The sequence below is a fragment of the Myodes glareolus genome, chromosome 9 (assembly GCF_982192425.1).
Source record: "Myodes glareolus chromosome 9, mMyoGla1.1, whole genome shotgun sequence".
Taxonomy (NCBI): domain Eukaryota; kingdom Metazoa; phylum Chordata; class Mammalia; order Rodentia; family Cricetidae; genus Myodes; species Myodes glareolus.
In genome coordinates this window covers 17,488,452-17,510,681 of record NC_142034.1, presented here as the reverse complement: position 1 = coordinate 17,510,681, position 22,230 = coordinate 17,488,452, and the positions used below count along the sequence as shown (strand labels likewise).

The window sequence follows — 22,230 nt, the reverse complement described above, 5'->3', positions numbered from 1 at the left end:
CTATTGATGCGTATAATATGTAAATGTACATTATACATTAAAATAGGCTATTATATACATATTACAAACTATGTGTACGCATGAATTACGATCTGATGTAGGAGGATCATCTGTCTATGTGTTACTTTCATTGGTTAATAAAGAAACTGCCTTGGCTTTTGATAGGACAGCAGCTTAGATAGGCAGAGTAGACAGAACTGAATTCTGGGAGAAAAAAAGCAGAGGCAGTCAGACGCCATGCTTCTCCTGCCCAAGATGGAGCCACGACCTCCCTCTTGGTGGCATACAGATTATTAGATATGGGTTAGTCAAGATGTGAGAGTTAGCCAATAAGAGGCTGGAGATAACGGACCAGGCAGTGTTTAAAAGAATACAGTTTCTGTGTAATTATTTCAGGTAAAGCTAGCCAGGGGGGCGGAGGCAAGAGGCCCACCGTTTCTTCTACATCGATCTTTATTGTATCAATTAAACCTGGCGTTTCTAAAGGGTGTGGCCACGTCAATATATCCCTTTTAAACGTGACCGTTTCATTTTACACGGAAGCTTCGTGCTCTCGGAACCCACTGTGCACGCACGCGCTGCCTCCCGGTCGACGGTGGCCTTACTGGCTGTCAGCACCGGTGGTCTGGTCACAGACTCTTCAGTCAAAGCACCCCTGGAGGGAAACGGGGGACCTGCTGTGTTACAGCCCAGCCTGAACCGGGCTCAGGGGGACAGTTTCTCACTTGCTCCCGGTCCTGCACGCCCATCACCGTCTCCATGGAGTGATGACTCCTGAGAACGCCACAACTTGGCTCGCCGCCTCCAACAGCTCCGCAGAGAGGTTCAAATCAAACACCCCGCCCCGCCCCCGCTTTTCCCGCGCAGACTCCGCTGCTTCCGGAAGGGGGCGTGGCCCACAGGAAGTACTGGAGTTTTGGAAAACAGACGCTTCCGTCTCCGGTGTCATGGCTGCCCCCACCCCTGAAGGCGTGCCGGAGACCCAGGACGGGAAAAGACGGCAGTTCGGGAACCGGTTCCTGAGCGATCCGGCGCGCGTCTTCCACTACAATGCATGGTAACTGCCCTGCCCTCGGAGGCTTGGCCCTCGCCACCCCGGAGGGCTTCGAGAAAGCCCAGCCCGCCGGCCCCTCACCCGCAGCGGCAGCCGAGGTGCCCGCCTCCCAGGGACAGCCACTCACCCTGCCCACACGAGGACCCTAAGCTGCCCGTTTGGCTTTCACAGGGACAATGTGGAGTGGTCAGAGGAGCAGGCGGCGGCGGCGGAGAGGAAAGTGCAGGAGAACAGTTCCCAGCGGGTGTGCCCGGAGAAGCAAGGTGCGCTCGCTCGGTTCTTCCCTCGTTTGTATACACAGCCGGCAGTGCAGGGCGCGTCTCCTGGAGAGGACAAAAGAATTGCAGCCACCAGGAGCCTTTGATATTGGCATAGAACGAGACCGGGAGGGGACGAGCTGGGAGACAAAGGGGCTGCCTTCTAACAAAACCTTGACGAACCCTTGGGGTTGAGTTTTCTACGTCTTTGTGGTTTGTTTTCGGAGGTGAGCCGTTCTTGTTTTATTTTTTAGTGGCCACCGCTTTAGATCATGTTGGCTAATGTCATGTTGCTGTGGCTGGCCAATGACAGCCATGCAGTCGTTCGTTCCGTTTAGTGTAGCGTCCTCAATTCACGTTCTGCTGGAGAGCTTCTGTCAGAGCTAGACTGGTGTGGTCAGATCGCAAATACTGTGGGAGGAGAGGATTATTGGATGGTGTATATGTTTCTGAGGTGACCCGTTTGGAGATTTAGGACTTCTACCAAAGAAAGATAGGGGTGGCAAGGTAGAAATGAGTGGTCAAAGAAAAAGAGGCCCTTTCTAAAGATAAGAATAATTGCATTATAAAATACCTCTAAAACTAAAGCTGGTTGGCCCTATTTCTAAGAGGCATTTGAAAGTCAAACTAGAAATGTAAGGTAAAAGGCACCGAAGGAGTTTCTGTATAGTAGTGAGGTCCTGGTACAGTCCAGGCTCGTACCTCCTAGGATGTAGAGGTGGTGTCTCTAGGCAAGGTCGAGGCAGGAGGACCAGTTAGGTCAAGATCATCCTTGCTTCTTCCAATCTGATCTGGGCTACGTGAGTGAGTCCTTGCCTCAAAACTAAATATGTTTGTATGTATTCTGGTCGCAAAACAGGCACCCTACATTGTTCGACAAAGTCTAGATAAAGCAACATAGCATTGAGAGGGATTTTGAAAATCATGTAGCCTAATATCCTCTTTTTACAGTTAAAGAACCGGTTAGCCAAGTGCAGTGATGCATCCCTATAGGCTCAGCTGCGTGGGAGGCTGAGGCAGAAGGATCACTGAATTGGAGGCCATCCTGGGCAACATAGGGTGATCTTGTCTTCAAAAAAAATATTAATCTTGGACCACAGGGCATTAAATGCTTTGCCTTGAGGTAAGCAGTGAGAGGCGGAGTCACATTTCTTAGATTTTTATTCTTTCATTAACTCAAGTCAGGTTTTTTGTGTTGGCAAAAAGCAGAAAAACAGCCCACACTTGCTGGTCTCTCCTCCAGCTCATTAAAACTCTGACTTCAGGAAGGGAGTTTCGCACTGCCTAGTCTCCTGTTAGCCGTATTTCCATCTTTGGTGTTCACTAATAATCTTAATTTGTGCCTGGCCTCCAAATCCTAAAGCAAGAACATACCTTCTGAAGAGCTGCATGGGTGACAGTCATTGAATTTATACAAAGTCCAAACCACCTGAGACATTTAGCTTGTAAATTAAAGATTTACTGGGGAAAATAATTACCACAGATACCAAAGGATCTGTCAGTCCCTGGCAAAGAGAACCTTGCAACTAAGAGTAATTAGATTTTTGTGTAGTGTGTGTGGTGCTAAGGGATTTGCTTAATTTCATGGCCCTGTAGTTGAGGGCCATCGAAAGATGTAGAAGGAAAGTGACTGGTAGCTAAACTCCCTGTGTGGTGGTTCTGGCAGAAGCTGGGGGCCCTGGGGATGAAAAGCAGGTGACATTAATGTATGATAGATAAGTAGCAAAACAATACCTGAGAAGGCATTCAGTTATCTTAAAGGATATTTTTTAGGAAAAAGTGACATTTGGTGAAGCAAGACAATTGACATTAGATGTAAATAAAATATTTGAGACTGATTCTTAAAATTCTTTCTTAAATAATATTTACAGTTGATTATGAAGTCAATGCCCATAAATACTGGAATGACTTCTACAAAATTCATGAAAATGGATTTTTCAAGGATCGACACTGGCTTTTTACTGAATTCCCTGAACTGGCACCCAGTCACAATCCCCTGACAGACTTACCCCTGGACGGCGAGAAGAGTGAGGTCTCTAAAGACAGAAGCAGTGAGGACGGACCTGGCCTAACCACAGAGCGGCATGGGTGTTCTTGGGCCAGCCGTGGATGTGACAGTCAGGGGCCTCCTGTGAAAGAGACTGTGACCCAGGAGCTCAGTCACCTAGAAATCTGTGCTGATGAATTTCCTGGATCCTCAGCCACCTACCGAATCCTTGAGGTAACTCTTATTTTTCTAATAATGGAATTAGTAAAGATGGCTCGTTTAAATGCAAGGTAAGGCTAGAAAGGCTAAGACAGAGTGTCCTGTCTGGTGACACTAGATTTGATCCTCAAAACAACCTGGAACATCTCCATGTTCCTTCTCTTTCTTTCTTTCTACTTTTTTTTTTTTAACTGGGAAATTGCCTAGGCGGCTACTATAAGGGAAATTCACAAATAGGGTCTACCAACTTCACTGGAAGCTGATTCTACAGCTGGTAAAACTTGGAATTAAGTTTAATGCCGTGGGGCTTGAGGGGGTGCAGTGCTGGCAATTGGACCCAAGTCCTGAAGCAGATTAGACAAGCTCTTTACCCCTTAGCTAATCCTTATTACCGCCTGTGAGGTAGTCCATCAACTCACGTCCCATCTAAAGGACTGGGAGCCTCTTGTGTGTAAGGAACTTTGAGGTGGTATCTGTAAAATGACTAAGTATGTCTGCCGCATAGCCCTCAGTAAATGTTCACAATTTTTATTTCTTTTTTTTTAAAATATTTATTTATTTATTATGTATACAATATTCTGTCTGTGTGTATGTCTGCAGGCCAGAAGAGGGCACCAGACCTCGTTACAGATGGTTGTGAGCCACCATGTGGTTGCCGGGAATTGAACTCAGGACCTTTGGAAGAGCGGGCAATGCTCTTAACCACTGAGCCATCTCTCCAGCCCCCCCACAATTTTTATTTCTGTGGAAAGCGCTATATTTAGCCCGGTGTTACTATGCAAATATTTCAACCCAGCCTATTATAGTGACAAGGAGGGCCTTGTGCTCACAGATGAGCATTAGAGGAACTGGGAATGTTGGCATTCAGGGTTGTTCCTTCAAGGGAAGGGACACAGTGCCTGTTACCTGCCCAGAAGGCTGGGAGCAAAAGTGGTTAATGGATTGGCGACCACACCAGATCTCCCCCTGACCCTGATTGTGGGCTTGTTTTTCTCAGTCTGTAGAATTTATCTTTACAGAAGTTGTATATATTTTACAAAGAGTTGCAGGGCACTCATGTTGGATCTTTATTTAGCTTACTTTGTTCCTCAGAGAGATTTATGCATGCATTATTGTGCATGTGGGGTTGTTGCCAGAAAAGTTTCCACCAAATTAGCTGTGATTAAATATGCCTAGAATAAACCACCCAGGGTCAGACTCCCAAAGTTTGAAGCAGCGCCAGCTATTTAGTTGTGTTGAACTGAGCAGCTTTTTTGCCCCCCAGATTGTCTCTGCTGGTCACGGAGGTCACTGGGGCCTTTCAGTGTATCTTTCTAATAATGATATAGGAAGTTCATAGGAAGATAGTATATCTACATGGCCGTCTGCTGGTACTCAGAAAGTAAAACTAGCTTCTGCCCACAGACCTGCTTTGTTCAGCCAGTGAGAGCCCGGGCTCTTGTCTTTTGCTATCCTCTTTAGCCATGGGTCCTGTTTAGTTCTGGTCACTAGACTTTTCCTAGTACAGTTCTGAAAAGCTGGTGTGACAGTGCCGGCAGTCCCAGTACTTGGGAGGCCGAGGCAGGAAAACCGTAAGTTATAGGTCAGTCTGGGTTCTGTTTAAAAAAGAAGGTGGAAAGGGGGTTAATCAATAACTTCTGGGACTAATGGCTCATTTCTGTCTGCAGGTTGGTTGTGGTGTAGGAAACACAGTCTTTCCAATTCTACAGACTAACAAGTAAGTATGCTGTCAGGTTTACAGGACGGCAAAGAGGAAAAGTGAGAGTTTGCTCCTCGAAGCATGAGTTATTTGGGGTGTGGATGGCTATGTCACCCTCTTAGGGTGGCTTTAGTTTAGCGTTAGTGAAATTAGACGTAACACCAGTTGCCGTGTAAAAGATGTTCTGTGAGTTCTGTGAGCTGTGAGGAGCAGTTGTTAGGTTGTCACTTCTTGCCCGAGGTCAGGGTGGGACAGCTGGCCTACATGAAGTTATCTGCTTCTGCACACTTGCACACACAGCATTCTGCACACTTGCACACACAGCATTCTACACACTTGCACACACAGCACTGTGACACCAGGAGTGTGGGGTTTTCCCAAACTAGCAAGACCTGCACCTGAAATTGAGGCGTCCTTTGGTTCAGTTCCAATACTGTCGCCCTGGGGTTAACATCAAGTCCCATGGGTCAAAGGCTCAGTCTTACAAGACTATTCCCCACTTCAGATTCTAGCTGCTAACACAGGCTCACACTTCCAGTCCACATTGCCCTCCTAGGTTTGGCTGGCTTTACTGTTCATTATCATGGGGTATTGTAAGGGTACAGGGAACAGCCAGATGAGGAGACTAGACATACAGGGTGAGGACTAAATCTTTGGAACTCTCTAATCATGGCATCTGTAAGTGCTGGCCCTCCTGAGGCTACCTAGGCCCTAGACACTTCTGCCATTCAGGAAATCCCTAGCGTTTTGGGAGCCTTGCCTAGAAAGTGTGTAAGTGTGTGTGTGTGTGTGTGTGTGTGTGGTTTCTTACCACATTTCAAGACGCCCTGCTTGCCACTTAATCTGCAGCCTGGCGGGGCCTCTTGTCCTATAGAGGTTTAAATTAAGTCTCTGTCATTCTTCTTATTAATGAGATTTGGGAGTCAAAGGCTGGGATGAAAACCTACTAGCTCAGAGAGATTGAGTAGCAACTAGCTGACCTTGATTTTTGGCCAGAGATACGGCAAAAGACAGGATTCTTCGCTCATCTCAGAACCCAAAAGAGAAGTTCAGACTCTAGTCCTGCCCTTTCCTTCCTGTGTGTCTTCTCTATCCAAATTGTTGGCTTCTCTGTGACCAATTCTGGGTCAGTTAAATGCTGGCTCTGCTCCCTGATTCAAAGTTTAGCTTCTTGGCAAGTCTCGGGAATGTCAGTTCAATCAAAATATCACATAATGCAGATGCTCTAAAGAACCCACTGTTCCTCAAAAGTTTCATCTAGACAGTTTTCCCAGTTTAGTTCACAATATTTAATTGCTGCAGAGACAAGCAGATCTCTGAGCCAGCCTGATCTACTTAGTAAGTTCCAGACAAGGAGGATGGCCCGGGAGTACTTGCTGCCAAGCCTAACAACATGGGTTCAATTCCCAGAGCATAGTGGAAGGAGAGAACTGACCCCTCAAGTTATCGCCTGACCTCCGTGCATAAACACACACACATAATTAGATGTGATTTCTTATGCCGTTTTATTGGCCGATGGATGTCACTCAGTCGATGGAGTGCTTGCCTAGCATTTAGGAAGCTCTGGGTTCAGTTCCTAAAGCTGAACATGGTGGCACACACCTGTAACCCCAGTACTCAAGAGGCTGAAGTGGGAGGATCATTAAGTTCAAGGTCATCCTTGGCTGCCTAACAAGTTCAAGGTCAATCGGGGTACCTGAGACCCTGCCTCAGAAACAAAAGGCCCAAGATTATTGCCAGAAGCTAACAAAGAATATGCAAGTCCTGGAGATTTGAGTATAGAGATTGAGTAAAAGAGATTTTCTTGTTCTTGATGTCTCATTCACATTCTCAGTAATTCAAACAAGAGTGTGTCTTAACTTGTCCAGAATTATGTGGGTGCTGGTTCTGAGCCCTGATTTTCCTGATGGTGCAGCAAGCACCTATAACCACTGTGGCTGTGCCATTTAAGTTAGGTTACTGGAACTCACTTGTTGATGTGATATTTGCTTAGAGGTGGCAAGATTTATTACTTTCTTACTGATGGTTTGATAAACTTGGTATTAGCCATATCCATGTGACCTAAAAAAGGACAAGGGTCACAAAATTTTGGCCAAAATGCGGGATTTTGTGACTGATAGGTACAGTTGATTTGGATGAGTGATATTCTTTGTCATTTAACTTTGCTACTCTACATAAAGAAGAGACATAATGTAGTTTGTGTCCTAATTGTTGTGTTGGTTTTTTTCTGCCCATTTCAGCAACCCAGACCTCTTTGTTTACTGTTGTGATTTTTCTGCCACTGCTATTGAACTGGTCAAGGTAAGTAAGTGACTTCTGCAGTGAGCTCCACTGACTAAGGGGAAAGGGGTCTCTTAAAACTCTGTGACTGTGGCCTGAAAGTGTAGAAAGTTCGTGAAGCACCTAGAACATAGAGCCAGGGAAGAATGCCTAATCTGCACTTAGCTGGAACTTGGGCATCTAGATCTCTGCAGACTTTTTAAATTATATATTTAGAGACAGAGTATGTGTACTTAGGAGTGTCAGCGGGATCAGAGGCATTGGAGTCTCTGGAGCTGGAGATCCAGGCAGTTATGAGTGCTGGGAATCAAAGTCAGGTCCTCTGCAGTAGCAGTAAGCTGTGCTCTTAGCTGGACCATCTCTCCAGCCCTGTCACCAAACATTTTTGTCCTTTATTTTTTGAGACAGGGTCTCATGTGATGACCTTGAACTTGCTGTGTAAACCTTGATCCTTCTGCCTCCACCTCCCAAGTGCTAGAATTGCAGACATGCACCCTGACTCATTCTGACTCTCACACTCTGGGTTCCCCGAAAAACCTCGTCGTGGTGACTAGGAGTGAATTCTTGTGCTGGGAGTAACAGTAGTGGCATCTAAAGCAAGGTCAGCTTCTCTCTGTGCTGTGTTCGCATTTCTGACCCATTTGTCTCTCCACCTCTGCAGACAAATTCAGAATACGATCCTTCTCGATGTTTTGCCTTTGTTCATGATCTGTGCGATGAAGACCAAAGTTACCCAGTGCCCGAGGACAGTCTCGATGTCATCGTCCTCATATTTGTCCTCTCGGCAATCGATCCAGACAAGTAAGTGTTAGGTCCTTAGCCTAAAAGACTTTAATGAAGACCTTAAACTCCGATTATACCCTAACTAAAAACGGTATCTTGTGTGTGACAGACATGAGAGCCATGTAACTGTAGTGCTGTAGTGTGTCCACTCCTGTTTCAGCCTTTGACCCACTGCCTGCTGCTCACCATTGGGAGCTAAGTCTGTGAGCAGTGTGTGGACAGATTCCCACTTCATCCACTTAGCACTTGCTGCTTCACTGTTGAAATAACACAGAGTTGTTAAATTTACACATCTAGACTCCTGTGTTCTCTGGTGCTTGCTCTTTTTGTTTTTGATTTTTGTCTTTTGCTTTTTTGAGATGGTTTCTCTTTGTAGTCCTGGCTGTCCTGGAACTCGCTCTGTAGATCAGGCTGGACTCAAACTCCCAGAGATCCACCTGCCTCTGCCTCCCAAGTACTGGGATTAAAATCATGTGCCACCACTACCCAGCTTTGGTGCTTACATTTTTAGGAGAGCTGAAATACAGCTTTCCATAAAGTAAACTGGAAAGATACCCTTTAAAGGTCTGGCAAGGTGGCTCAGTGGTTAAGAGCACTGGCTGCTCTACAGACAGCTCGTTTATTTCCTACGCCCACATGCTGCTTCACAGCCATCCAGAGCTCCAGGTCCAAGGATACAGCATCTACTTTTGACTTCCGTGGGTACTGTATATATAAGGTGTACATGCGTGTAAATATATACATAAAAGAATGATTTTGTTTGTTCGGTTTTTTTGAAGATACTATTTTAAAATTTCATGTATGGTCAGTAAGATGGCTCAGCAGGTAAAGAAACTTGCCACCAACACGAGTTCAGTCCCCAGGGCTCAATGGAAGGAGAGAACTGACTATCCCACATTTTTCTCTGATTTCTACATGTAATATGTGCTTATGCACACACATGCTGTGGGGGGGAACAGTAAATGAATCTAATACATCTTTGTAAATTCATATGCAGGTAATTGGTGGTACTATTCAGTACAAAGCACATGTTTAGCATGGGTCCTGAGGATGTGTGCTCAGTGGTAGAGTCTTCTTCTCATGCACGGAGCCTGGGTTCAGATCCTAAACCAAGAAAACAAAAGAACGTAGCATAGTAGCCTGCGCCTGTGGTCTGGGTGATGATACAGGAGGCTGAGGCAGAAGTTAGCCCTGGAGTTCAGAGGCTACCCGGGCAACATAGCAAGAGCCCAAGTCCAAAACAAAAAAACCTGTGCCTCAGGCAGCCAGTGACCCTATGAAATGTCCACGGGAGGAGGTGGAGTCGGTTATAAAGATGATGGCTGTGATGGTTGCACCGTTGACTGACAGCAGAGAAGCTCTGACGTTACCTAACTGAGCTAGCCCAGTTTTCCTCTAGGTCAGCAGTAAAGTTCTCTGGCCTCACAGGAGCGGGATGAGGCTTTGCAATGTTTCGTGTAGTGTATGTGCTTCATTTGCTGTAAATGCTTAATCCTCTGCCAGACTTCTGGAGATGCTAGGTGAGCTTCCCACATATTTATAAAAAGAAGGCCCAGCTATGATGGTGCACACCCTAATCCCAGCACTTGTGAGGCGGGGGCAGGCAGATCTCTTGAGTTAGAGACCAGCCTGTTCTATAGAGTGAGTTCCAGGACAGCCAGAGCTGCTCAGAGAAAACATGTCTTCAAAAACAAAAACAAAACAATAAAGAAGAAGCTTATTGTGGCCTCTGTTTTGGAGGTTGGTGGACTTTCAGGCCCTCTACAAGGTGGCACAACATCACCAATGAAAAATCTCTCATCCCATGGTAGGGTAAGGAGAGGAGGAGGAAGGGACAGAACCCCATGGTCTTTCCAGAACACCCACACATGCTCCTGGTGACCTACAGGTGCCACCCTTCTGAGTATCTGCCACCTAGCAGTTCACAGAAGAGGCCGTGGTTTTAGCATGTGGCCCCTGTGGAGAAGCACAGTGGCATGAGAAGCTCTCCCACAGGCTCATTTGCCGGCTGCTTACAGCACCATGGAAGTTGGGAGGCTTTCTGTGTGTGTAGTTTTTAGGCCATTTTCTAAAGCAGGTCTTTCTAAGTGGCCTGAGCTGTCGTCTGACTCGGCCCTCCTGCCTCAGCCTCCCAAGAGCTGAGACTGCAAGCGTGCATCATCACGCCAGCAACTTTAGACTCTATAGGGGAGTTTTTCATGTAACAGGAAGGCGTGGTTGATAAAGAGTTTGAGACAGATGAGTCATGGGTACTCCCTACGCCATATGGTCAGGCTCCCTCCCGGAGAGCGGCAGGAGCACATGGCCAGGGCGGGAAGCGCAGAGCCAGGAGGAAGTAAGCCCGTCTAGTACTTGGAGTGTCCACCATCATGTGACACGTGGGGACTGGCTTTTGTGTTGTCAGAGTTAGGAAGTGTGTTGGTTTGGGGTTTGCGCTATAGGAGGGGGAACCCTTCCCTAGGGGACTTACACTCCCTCCGCCCTGCAGGATGCAGAAAGCTATCAGCAGGCTCAGCCGGCTCCTGAAGCCTGGAGGGGTGATGCTTCTTCGAGACTATGGCCGCTATGACATGGCTCAGCTTCGGTTTAAAAAAGGTACGTGGGGATCTGGAGAGCTGGGTCGGGGGTTGAGAGCACTGGCTGCTCTTTGAGAACGCCCAGCTTCAATTTCTAGCAACCCATGGCATGTCTCAGGTAATTCCAGTTCCAAGGGATCTGATGCTTTCTTCTGTCCTCAACAGACACCAGGCATGCATGTGATACAGAGACATATGTATAAGCAAAATACACAGAAGTAAATTTTTTTAAAATATATAAAAATGCTGGGCAGTGATGACAAATGCCTTTAATCTCAGGAGGCAGAGGCAGGTGGATCTCTGTGAGTTCGAGGCCAGGCTGGTCTGCAAAGCAAGATCCAGGACAGCCAGAGCTGTTACACAGAGAAACCCTGTCTCCAAAGACCAATCAGTATACACATGACTAGGTATGGTGGCTGAGCACTCAGGAGGTATTGGCAGGAAGATCTTCTGAGTTCAAGTCCAGCCTGATGGTTTATCTAGTAAGTAAGTTCCAAGTCAGCAAGACTACACAGTACCATACTGTGTACAAAAGAGTATGAGTGTATGTATATAAAGATCATTTGGTTGGGTGCTGTCTTAGTTAGGGTCTCTATTGCTGTGGCTAAACACAGCTTACACTTCAGCATTGCTGTTCATCAGGGCAGTCAGGGCAGGAACCTGGAGGCTGGAGCTGAGACAGAGGCCATGGCGAGGTGCTTCTTTCTCCTTCTGGCTTGCTCAGCCTGCACCCAGGACCACAAGTCCAGAGATGGCCCCACCCACAATGGGCTGGCCCCTCCCTCATCACTCACTAATTAAGAAAATCCCTGAGATCAAAGGCGTGTATCACCTTAGCCAGTTTACAGCCTGATCCTAAGGGTTTTCTCTACTGACATTCCCTCCTGTCAAATGTATATAGCGTGTGTCAAATTGACATAAAACTAGACAGCCCAGTGCCTACTTACATACATAAAGCCCTGGTTTTGATCCCTCAAATGGCATTAAACCAGGTGTGTATACACTTGTCAACCCAGGACTTGGGTGGTAGAGGAAGGAGGGTCAGTAGTTCAAGGTCGTTCTCAGCTACAGGACCCTGTCTCAAATAAAAAGTTTATTTTCCAAAGATATTTTGCCACTTAAGTGAAAAATGGGCTTGCCATTCAAACTAGACATACTACAGAAAGGTGGGTGTTTTGTTTGTTTTTCTTTGAGGGAGTGTATGTTTTTTGGTTGGTTGGTTGGTTGGTTAATTTTTTGAGACGGTTTCTCTGTGCACGTATACCTTACTGGCCTTGAATTCACAGAGATCCACCTACCTCTGCTTCCTGAGTGCTGGGATTAAAAAGGCTTGCATCACCACCACCTGGCAGAAAGGTAGTGGTTTTTGCTTAAGAAAATAAGAATCAGGGTGGTGGTACAAGTTCTTAATCTTAATCAGCAGGCAGATCTCTGTGGGTTCAAGGTTAGCCTGGTCTACAGTACTGGTTCCAGGATAGCCAGGGCTACACACAGAAAGACTGTGTCGAGAGAGAGAGAGAGAGAGAGAGAGAGAGAGAGAGAGAGAGAGAGAGAGAGGAAATGGGTTTAATCTGGAAATTATGGTCTTTTAAACCATAACAGCCACTTTAGAAAAGTTAATATTTGAAGTACTTGATTATATAAATCATTTTAAATGTGGAACGGGTGAGAAGATTTGTATGCGCTTGTAATCTCAGTTTTTGGGAGGCAAAATATGGGGATCAGAAGTTCTAGGCCCTCAGCTACACACTGAGTTCCAGCTCAGTATATGTATTGATATTATGTCTTAAGAAACAAAAGGGCTGGGGAGATGACTTAGCAGTAAAGAACACTTGTTCTTGCGGAGGACCTGTACCAGTACCCACATGACACTTCCAGGGGGCCAGGTGCCCTCTTCATGTCTCCACAAGGTCCTGCATGTATGTGGTTCCCATACATACAGTCAAGTGTGCACACACATGCACATAAAATATATATTTTTTCATGAAACAGGCTGAAGAATTGGTTTCGTTGTTATGTATGGGCTGCTCTTCCAGAGGACCCAGGTTTGATTCCCAGCACCCACGTGGTGACTAACAGCTTTGTGTAACTCCAGTTCCCAGAGATGTGATGTCCAGTTCTGGTCTCCAGGGGCACGACATGCACATTGCACAGATGCACTGCAGGCAAAGCACCCATTCACAATAAGTAAAAAAATAAATATTTTTAAATTTTTAAAACATAAAATGAAGAGAAAGGTGAGTTCAAAGACACAATCAGACTTGGTGGTGCGTGTTTTTAATCCTAGCATCTGGACATCAAAAGACAGTATTTTCATGAGGTTTAGGCCTTACCAGAAATTACAGGAGAGTAAAATCATGAGGTTAGGTACCCAGCTCAGTGGCAGAACACTTGAGCATGTTCCCAGGCCTGCAAGAATGTTTAAGGTTAGAGAGTTTAGCCATGGAGTTTAGCTCATATAGAGTACTTCCTAGTGTGTGCAGTGCCCTCAGCACCAAAAAACAAGACAGGCAGCAGGTGGCATAGTGAGAAGACATTTTGGTGTTTATGACAGACGAAGTCTCTATATTTCTTGTGTTTGTCAGGGGGCTGTTATTAACTTGATAAGGAAAATATCCATGACCCACCCAAAACACTAACAGTTCGCAGAAGAGCATATTTAAATGACCAGTAACAAACGTTCAAGGATGAAAAAGTAAAAGGATAATTCTTCTCAACCCTGTTGCAGCCCAGTTCTAGAAAGAGCTAGATGCCTCCGTTTGTGATAAAAATTCAAATTGCAGCCAGACAGTGGTGGAGCACATCTTTAATCCCAGCACTCGAAGGCAGAGGCAGGCGGGTCTCTGTAAATTCATGGCCAACCTGGTCTACAGAGCAAGTTCCAGGACAGGTTCCAAAGCTACAGAGAAACCCTGTCTTGACAAACCAAAAAAAGAAAAAGTGTGTGGCAGGGAGGAGAAATGGCTCCAAGGTTAAAAGCACTGGGTGCTGTTCCAGAAGTCCTGAGTTCAATTCCCAGCAACCACATGGTGGCTCACAGTCATGTGTAATGAGATCTGGTGCCCTCTTCTGGCCTGCAGGCATACATGGAGACAGAATATTGTATACATAATTAATTAATAAATAAATAAATCTTCAATTTAAAAAAAAAGGAGGAGCATGTAGGGAATTACCTGCAGGTTGTAAGACTAAAGGGATGAACAAGAAGAAGGGAAGGGTTGTCCACGTGAAAACAGTGAGTTCTCGCAAGTGTCTGTTTGTGGACACAAGAGCAGAGCCCAGGCAAGCTTAGTCAAGAGTCAGTTACATTGATTGATGCTTTTCTTGTAACAGGATTTCTAGGCCGAGCCTGGAGGGGTTGGGGGGGGGGGGGGGCGCAGTCTAGAGCTCAGCTAGGAATCACATTATCATCTGATCTTGAAGTTTTGTTTTTTCCTATGTGCTGCTCTTTGCTGAAGCGCTGTGCCTTTGTAGGGAATTGCAAGTTCCTGTGGCGTGTCATGTGTCACCAGAATGCACCTCTGCCTTCTGAATGCCTGCTGTTGGCAGGAAGGTACTGGGAGTTGAGGTGGCCTGGGACTCTGTGCCAGTCGTCCTGCCTGAGCCTCCTAAGTACTGCGGTTCTAAGCATGAACCACCACACTTAGCCTGTTGTATATTGCTAAGCGATGAGATTTAAAGTGCTTTAGAGACTGAAGAGAGTTCTCAGCTGTTAAGAGCACTTACTGCTCTTGTGTAGGACCTGGGTTCAGTTCCCAGCACCCACATCAGACATCTCACAACCTCCCATCACTCACAATTCCAGGGAATCGGACACCCCGGGCTCTCTCAGCTCCTGTCTGCATATATTCTCGTTCGGGCACAAGGCTTAGATAAGAAGTCCTTTTCTTTCTTTCTTTCTTTCTTCCTTTTTTTAATGTTTTAATGTATCTGTTTTGTCATGTAATGCAGGTCAGTGTCTCTCTGGAAATTTCTATGTGAGAGGTGATGGCACCAGAGTTTACTTCTTCACACAAGGTATGACAAAGCTGTTCCTTATTAGTGCTAGAGGCAGTGGGTATGCCAGCACTGCCCCTTCTCCGTCCTGAGCTGTCGCTTTCCCCAGGCCCCTCCGGCTGTGCTGACTCTCAGTCGGCTGCTTTTCCCTCACTTCTGCTGTGTTCTCCAAAGTGGACACCTGCCCGTTTTGCAGGTCTCCAGCCTGGTCTGCCTTGCCCTCTGCGCCAGGCTGTGCTTCGGTACAGCTGTGCCTGCCAGTGGGTCATTGGCCTTTGGCTCCAGGTGACCTGGATCTGCTCTGTGGTCTGCCCGGTCACAGACTTCACCCTCCACCAGCACGTTAGAAATATTCTTGGGCCCTTTGTCAAGTCATATACTTTGAATCTATGTCTACATAGCATTGAAAGTTGGCCCTCAAACATTGTCTTGGCATAAACATCTGTCGATTTTTGCTCATAGTTTTTGTTTTGGAGGTTATTGTTTCGTTTGAAATCAGGTCTCCCTGTGTGACCCAGGCTGGCCTTGAACTTCCAGTCTTCCTGTATCACCTTGCCAACTACTGATGTTACAAGCTTCCTTCACCCCCATTTGTGTGTGTGTGTGTGTGTGTGTGTGTGTGTGTGTGTGTGTGTGTGTGTGTAACTTTTTTGTTTGTCTTTTAACTTTGGTTTTGTTTTCACTTTTTTGTGGGGGTTAGTTTTTCAAGACAGGGTTTCTCTGTGTACCTGGCTCCTCTGGAACTTGCTTTGTAGACTAGGATGGCTTTGAACTCACAAAGATCTGTCTGCTTCTGCCTCCCAAGTGCTGGGATTAAAGGTGTGCACCTCCACCACCTGGCTGTATTACTTTTTTTTTTAAGATTTATTTTTATTTCATGTGTTTGTTTTGTCTGAAAGAGTATCTGTGTACCACATGCATGCCTGGTGCCCTCAGAGGCCAGAAGAGGGTGTTGAAGGCCCTGGAACTAGAGTTGCAGATGGTTCTGAGCCATAATGTGGGTGCTGGAAATTGAATTTGGGTTCTCTAGAAGAGCAGCCAGTGCTCTTAACTACTGAGCCATCTCTCCAGTCCCTCATGTAACTTTATATTGTTTGTAGAGCCCTTAGGAGCTTTTTAAAAACTGGACTAATAGGGAGGGACTGGGAGAAGAGGAAGGGAGGGGAAAATCAGGCTAGAAATTAATTTTTAAAAAACTGGTCCAGTGTCATGGAGCCATGTGCTCGCAATCCCAACACTGGAAAAGGAGAGACGGGTCCCTAGGGCTTGCTGACAAGCCACCTAACCGCTTGGTAAGTTCCAGGTTAGAGAGGCCTAGAGAATGGCATCCGAGGGTGCCCTCTGACCGCTACATGCACATGCACCCACATATACATGAACACTAAGAGCACATCCTGTAGCTTTCACCTCAAAACTCCTCCTCCAGGACTTGGCACCCAAACCTCTACCTGCCATTGCGAAATTGTTGGTCCGCGAGTGAATAGCCAGTGCTATCGGGGCCTCTTTAAAGCATACTGATTGCGTTGTCTCAGGGCTCCAGTTAGCATGGACAGCCATCAGCAAACCCCTTTCTCCAAAGGAAACCATGCACATCTGCTCTCTCCAAACAGATGAGCTGCATGCGCTCTTCACGGCCGCGGGTCTGGAAAAGGTGCAGAACCTGGTGGATCGCCGCTTGCAGGTGAACCGAGGCAAACAGCTGACCATGTACCGAGTCTGGATTCAGTGCAAATATAGCAAGCCTCTCCTGCCGAGTGTCAACAGGGAGGTGCCCGTGCCCAACACCACATGACGTCATCGTGTGTCAGGGCTTTTGTAAGGAGACATGATGTTGGACACTCTGGAAATATAAGGAGCTTGGAACCTTGAACCTAGGAAGAACTACTTTCTAGTAACATTGACAATTGTGGCTTTTATTTGTGAAGTCCATTAATATGTATTTTCTCAAGTTCACTTTTGATTACTGTTGTTGAGTGGGGGCAATGCTGTGATAAATGTGTGGGGTTCAGAGGACTGCTACTGCCGTCGGTTCTCTCCTTTATGTTGGTCCTGAGATTCAAACTCAGGCTTGGCTGCAAACACCCATGAACTTTCTCACCAGCCCTCAATTTTATTTTTATTTTATTTTTTAAAAATTATTTCGTATACAGTGTTCTGTCTGCACGTGTGCCTGCAGGCCATAAGAGGGCACCAGATCATTACAGATGGCTGTGAGCCACCATGTGGGTGCTGGAAATTGAACTCAGGTCCTCTGGAGGAACAGCCAGAGCTGTTAGCCTCTGAGCCATCTTTCTAGCCCTAGGCTCTCAGAATGTTAATACCTAGAATTTTACATAAAGGAAAACTCACTCTGCAATCAAAAATGACCTTGAACTTTAGATCCTAAGTGCTAAGGTTAAAAGTGTTTGCTAGCACATATATTTTATGAGTTAAGAATAACCACCCCCTCCCCAAAAAAAAAAATAAGAATAAAAACCAAGGGACTGGAGAGACGACCTGATGGTTAAGAGCACGGGCTGCTCTTCCAGAGGACCTGGATTCCATTCCCAGCACCCTGGTAGCTCACAGCTGTGTGTGGCTCTGGTTCCAGGGGAACCGACACTCATGGCCAACACCAGTGCACATAAAATAAATAAAAATTTTTTTTGTTTTGTTTTTTGAGACAGAGTTTGTAGTTTTGGAGCCTGTCCTAAAACTCACTCTGTAGACCATACTGACCCCAAACTCACAGAGATCTGCCTGCCTCTGCCTCCCAAGTGCTGGGATAAAAATGAATAAAATTTAAAAAAAGAAAAAAAGAATAAAACCAAGGTCGGGCAAGTGTGATGGCTCACAGCGGTAATCCCCGAAGGTGGAAAGCATGTATTGGAGTCCCCATACGATCAAGGCAGCTTGGACTAGAGTGTGAAGCTGTGTCGCAGAAGGCTTGGGAATATGGCTCACTGGTAGAGCACGTGTTTACTGCACAGACCCTGCCGCCTGTAACACTGATCCCAGAACCTGGGAGTCTGAGACAGGAGAATTGCCTTAAGTTCAAGGTCAACCCAGGCTACCTAGTGAAATCCTATCTCAGCACACACACCACGGGACAGTACTGGAGATTCATACACAAAAGTTGTGTTACTATAAAATGCATTACAAGTTTTGGGGAACGCCAGTGTCTGTTGGAGCAGCTGTGGTTGATATATAAGGGTCTCTGCTGAGTCATAAGGGAATAGACGACATGAGAAGTAACTGTTTTAGGAGGCTTTTCTTAGGATTCAAAGTGGTGGTGCACACCAGTACTCCTAGCGCTCAGAGAGCTGGTGCAGGAAACGCTCCCTAAGTGCCAGCCTGGGCTACGTGGCAAGACCCTGTCTCAGAAAGATACTATAACCTTGGTAAGTAATACTTCTAGGCCCTTGAAGGCTTGCATCCTTTGGATTTATGCCCTTCACCTTCCAGACTGTCTTAGGGTTTCCATTGCTGTGAAGAGACACCATAACTGCGGCAACTATTATTTGGGGTGGCTCACTTAAGGTTCAGAGGTCCAGCCCATCATCATGATGGGTAGCATGCAGGCAGAAGTGGTGCCGGAGTAGTAGCTGAGAGCCCTGCATCTTGCAGGCAATAGGAAGTCAGCTGAGATGCTGGGCAGTATCCTGAAAATAGAAAACCTCAAAACCCACCTCCACAGTGACACACTTCCTCCAACAAGGCCATACCTCCTAATAGTGCCACTCCCTATGAGATTATGTGGGCCAAATGCATTCAAACTACCACACAGACTGCCTAAAGAATTAAGAAAGATCCTTCGCTTTTAGCAAAATTGTCTCCTTTTCACTGTGCCCTTAAATACTTGTTTCAGTAGCAGCTGAGAGAGCAGCTTCCTTGTACTCTCTCCCTTCCCTTGAAGGTGGTCGTCATCCATGTGGCTTCCGTGTTCACATTTTCCCTTTTGCTTGTGTGTGCATCACTGGAATGTGTTTGTAATTTTAACAAGAATTTTCTTTTCAGATTTTAAACTAAAATGTCCCCATAATTGCCTCACTGCTGTGTCTATTCCCAAGAAAATATGGCAAGGCAGGCATCTTTTCAGAAATCTAAATGTTTGGAAAGTGGGGGTACTTTCCAGAAGATGGAACAGGAAGGTTGAAAGGCAGGAGTAGCTGGATGTCTGTGCCCCGTCCGGCCCCCTGGACTGGTTTCTCTCCCGCCTGCTGGTCCCCACAGCTGCTCATGAAATAATCATTTGGGGCCTTAATATTATAATATTAGCCTTTGTACTGGCTAGCTCTACATATAAATTAACCCATTTCTAATCTATATAGCGCCTCATGCCCCATGGGTTACTGGTAATGCTCTGGCATCTCCCCCAACTCCACCTTGATCTCTGATTGGCTTTCCTGCCTAGCTGTATTCTGCCCTGCCATAGGCCAAAGCAGCTTTATTTATCAACCAATAAAAACAAGACATACAGCATACAGAAGTACATCCCACATCAGACAGGCTAAATGTGATGGTACACACCTCTAATTCTAGCATTTGGGAAGTTGAGGCAGGAGGATTAAATCAAGGCCATCCTTTGCTATACTTTAAAAAAAAAAAATTAAAGCCTGCTGGTGGTGGCTGATGCCTTTAATCTTGCACTCAGGAGGAGAGGTAGGCGGTTCTCTGAGTTTGAGGCCAGCCTGGTCTACAGAACAAGTTCCAGGACAGCTATAGCTGTTACACACACACACACACACACACACACACACACAAACCATTAAGCTGAGAATATAGCTCAGAGAGCACTAAGTCCTTCCAAACGTGCAGGAAAGTATAGTGCAGGAACGCTAAGGCAGGAGGGTTGCTTCCTGGGTTACTGAGTGAGTGCAAAGCTGAACAGCCTAGACCCTCTCAGATATAAGAGATCTGATGATACAGTCAGTGCTAGTGTGTATGAGGCAGGTCACAAGGGAGATGTTGCAGCCTGTATGTTTTAATGAATAATTTATCCACCTGAAAACATACCTCCTTTGCCACAAACATGTTTCTCGGTAGAAGCACATGGTGACATTCCTGTCACCTCTAGACCATTCAGGCCTTTCCGATGTCCTCGGCACACAAAAATTCCTGTGTGCAGCTAAGTAGTCACTGTGCCTAGGTCACCTGCAGCCTGGAACAGTTGTCGCTTCTGTAACCTTGGCATTGTAAGATTGCAGGCCGACTTTGCTGCTGTTTCCTTAAGAGCTGGTTCAGTTAACCCTGTGGGCAGGAAGCGATGTGTGTTCTGTTGCATTGTATTGGGTAATAAGTACTTTTTAATATCCGTTATTGGGGCTGGCAAGAAGGCTTAGCAGGTTAAGGCACTTCCACCAAGCATGACAACCTGAGTTTAGTCCCTAGGACCCACGTGTGCAAGGAGAGAACCGATGTATGGTGTGGCGTGTATGTGCCCTCGGATGTACGCAACAAAGAAATAAATGTAATTTAAAAAGTCTCCATTATTGGTGATGTTGCTTAATTGGAATGGTTTTGATAGGTCCTGTGCCATCTGCCACCCTATTGACCACCAGGGTTGGGCTAATCTAGCCAGCTAAGCAGGTGTCCCCTTCTCCTTCACCATCAAAGAGAACAACCTTCCCCAAATAGAAGACTGGTTTTCTGTCTCCTGCCGGAACCTCCAAACAAGCTCTCAGGTTATCACTAAGTATTGTGTAGGTGTGTTCCTTGACATGTCTACTCATACATACTTCCCATGGTCTCTGGCGATCGATAGGTTTTTAGCTGAATCATTCAAATAGATGCCGAGTGTGTGTGCTGTGCATATTTGTACGTGTGCGGCTATACATGTACGTGTGTGCACATACATGTGGAAGCCAGAGGTTGGCATCTTTATCACCTTCCACATTTTTTGTAGACAGTTTCTCTTTAGACCTGTAGCTTGCCATTTTGGCTAGACTAGGGCTGACAGGACCTAGGGGCCCTCCTGGCAGCTCTTCAAGCCCCGAGCTAGGGCTGCTACACGCTGTCGTGTGTGTGTGTGTGTGTGTGTGTGTGTGTCCCCGCTCGGGGTCTCAGACTTTGTCTGCACTGCGGCTGTGGGAAGCGCTTTACTCTTTACTCTCCCCGTGTTGTCTTCTCCCCGCCCTACAGTGCTCTCTGATCTCATGCTTCCTTTCATGCTGGTGGGAAAAAAAGGCTTTTGTGTGTGTTTCTGTTTGGTTGGTTAATTTGGTTTTGTCTTTTTGAAGCAAGGTCTCATTTATCTTTTTATTTTATTTTATTTTTCTTTTAGTTGTGTATACACTTCTGTGTGTCTGTCTTTGTGTGGGTATATGTACACATGTGCCTGTAGAAGTCACAGAGGCTGGATCCCTTTGGGGGCTGGAGTTAAGGTGGTTTATTCAGCTCCCAAAGTGGGTCCTCTAACAGCACATGTTCTTAATCACTATGTCATCGCTCCAGTCCTCTGCACGGCTTTTTGTTTCCTTCACTTATCATTCATTTCTATTATTTGGTTTGTTTGTTTGTTTTGACAAGAACTACATATAGTCCAGGCTCACAAATAGTGAACTCACAATATTTCTGTCTCAGCCTCCTGAGTGCTGAATTCACAGATGTGTACCACCAGACCCAGCTACAGCTGGCATTTGAAGCATTTGGTGGTGAGTCAGCTATGAGACACCTGTAATCTGAGCACTGTACCAGCTGACACCAGAGTTCAAGGCCACAAGTTCAAGGCCAGCCTGAACAGTTTACTGAGGCCCTGTCTCACAGTGTAAAGAGGTGATGTGGGATTCCCTTCTGTATGCTGTGAATATGTTTTATTACCATTGGTTAATAAAGAAGCTGTTTTGGCCTATGACAGGACAGAACATAGCTAGGCGGGAAAAGTAAACTGAATGCAGGGAAAGAAGGCAGAATCAGGCACATGCCACATAGCTGCCTAAGAAGCAAGATGTGAGGTAACAGACCACAAACCTCATGATAAAATATAAAATAATAGAAATAGGTTAATTTAAGGACTAAGAGCTAGCTAGGAATACACCTGAGTCATTGGTCAAACAGTGTTATAATTAATAAAGTTTTTGTGTGATTATTCAGGTCTGGGTGGCCAGGAAACTAAAGCTCAGTCTCCATTGCCTGCCTAGTGGGTAATAACCCAAGCTCAATCCCCAGTATATATATATATATATATATAAAGATTAAGCCATGCAGTGGTGGCGCATGCCTTTAATCCCAGCACTTGGGAGGTGAGGTAGGCAGATCTCTGTGAGTTCGAGGCCAGCCTGGTCTATAAGAGCTAGTTCCAGGATAGGCTCAAGAAACCCTGTCTTGGAAGAAAAAAAAAAAAAGATTAAGCCATGCAGTGGTGGTGCATGCCTTTAATCCCAGCACTCGGGAAGCAGAGG

At 46.1% G+C, this 22,230-nt stretch overlaps 1 protein-coding gene across 1 annotated transcript; it reads left to right on the top strand.

Moving 5' to 3' along the window:
• The first annotated feature begins 900 nt into the window (after positions 1 to 900).
• Mettl2a (methyltransferase 2A, tRNA N3-cytidine) lies at positions 901 to 20,315 on the top strand. The gene is made up of 9 exons (XM_048445947.3): positions 901 to 1,057; positions 1,226 to 1,317; positions 3,183 to 3,532; positions 5,185 to 5,234; positions 7,457 to 7,517; positions 8,158 to 8,297; positions 10,768 to 10,874; positions 14,807 to 14,872; positions 16,462 to 20,315. Exons 1-9 carry the CDS (start codon positions 948 to 950, stop codon positions 16,641 to 16,643), a joined length of 1,158 nt encoding a protein of 385 aa, XP_048301904.3. The 5' UTR covers positions 901 to 947; the 3' UTR covers positions 16,644 to 20,315.
• Positions 20,316 to 22,230: the final 1,915 nt, after the last annotated feature.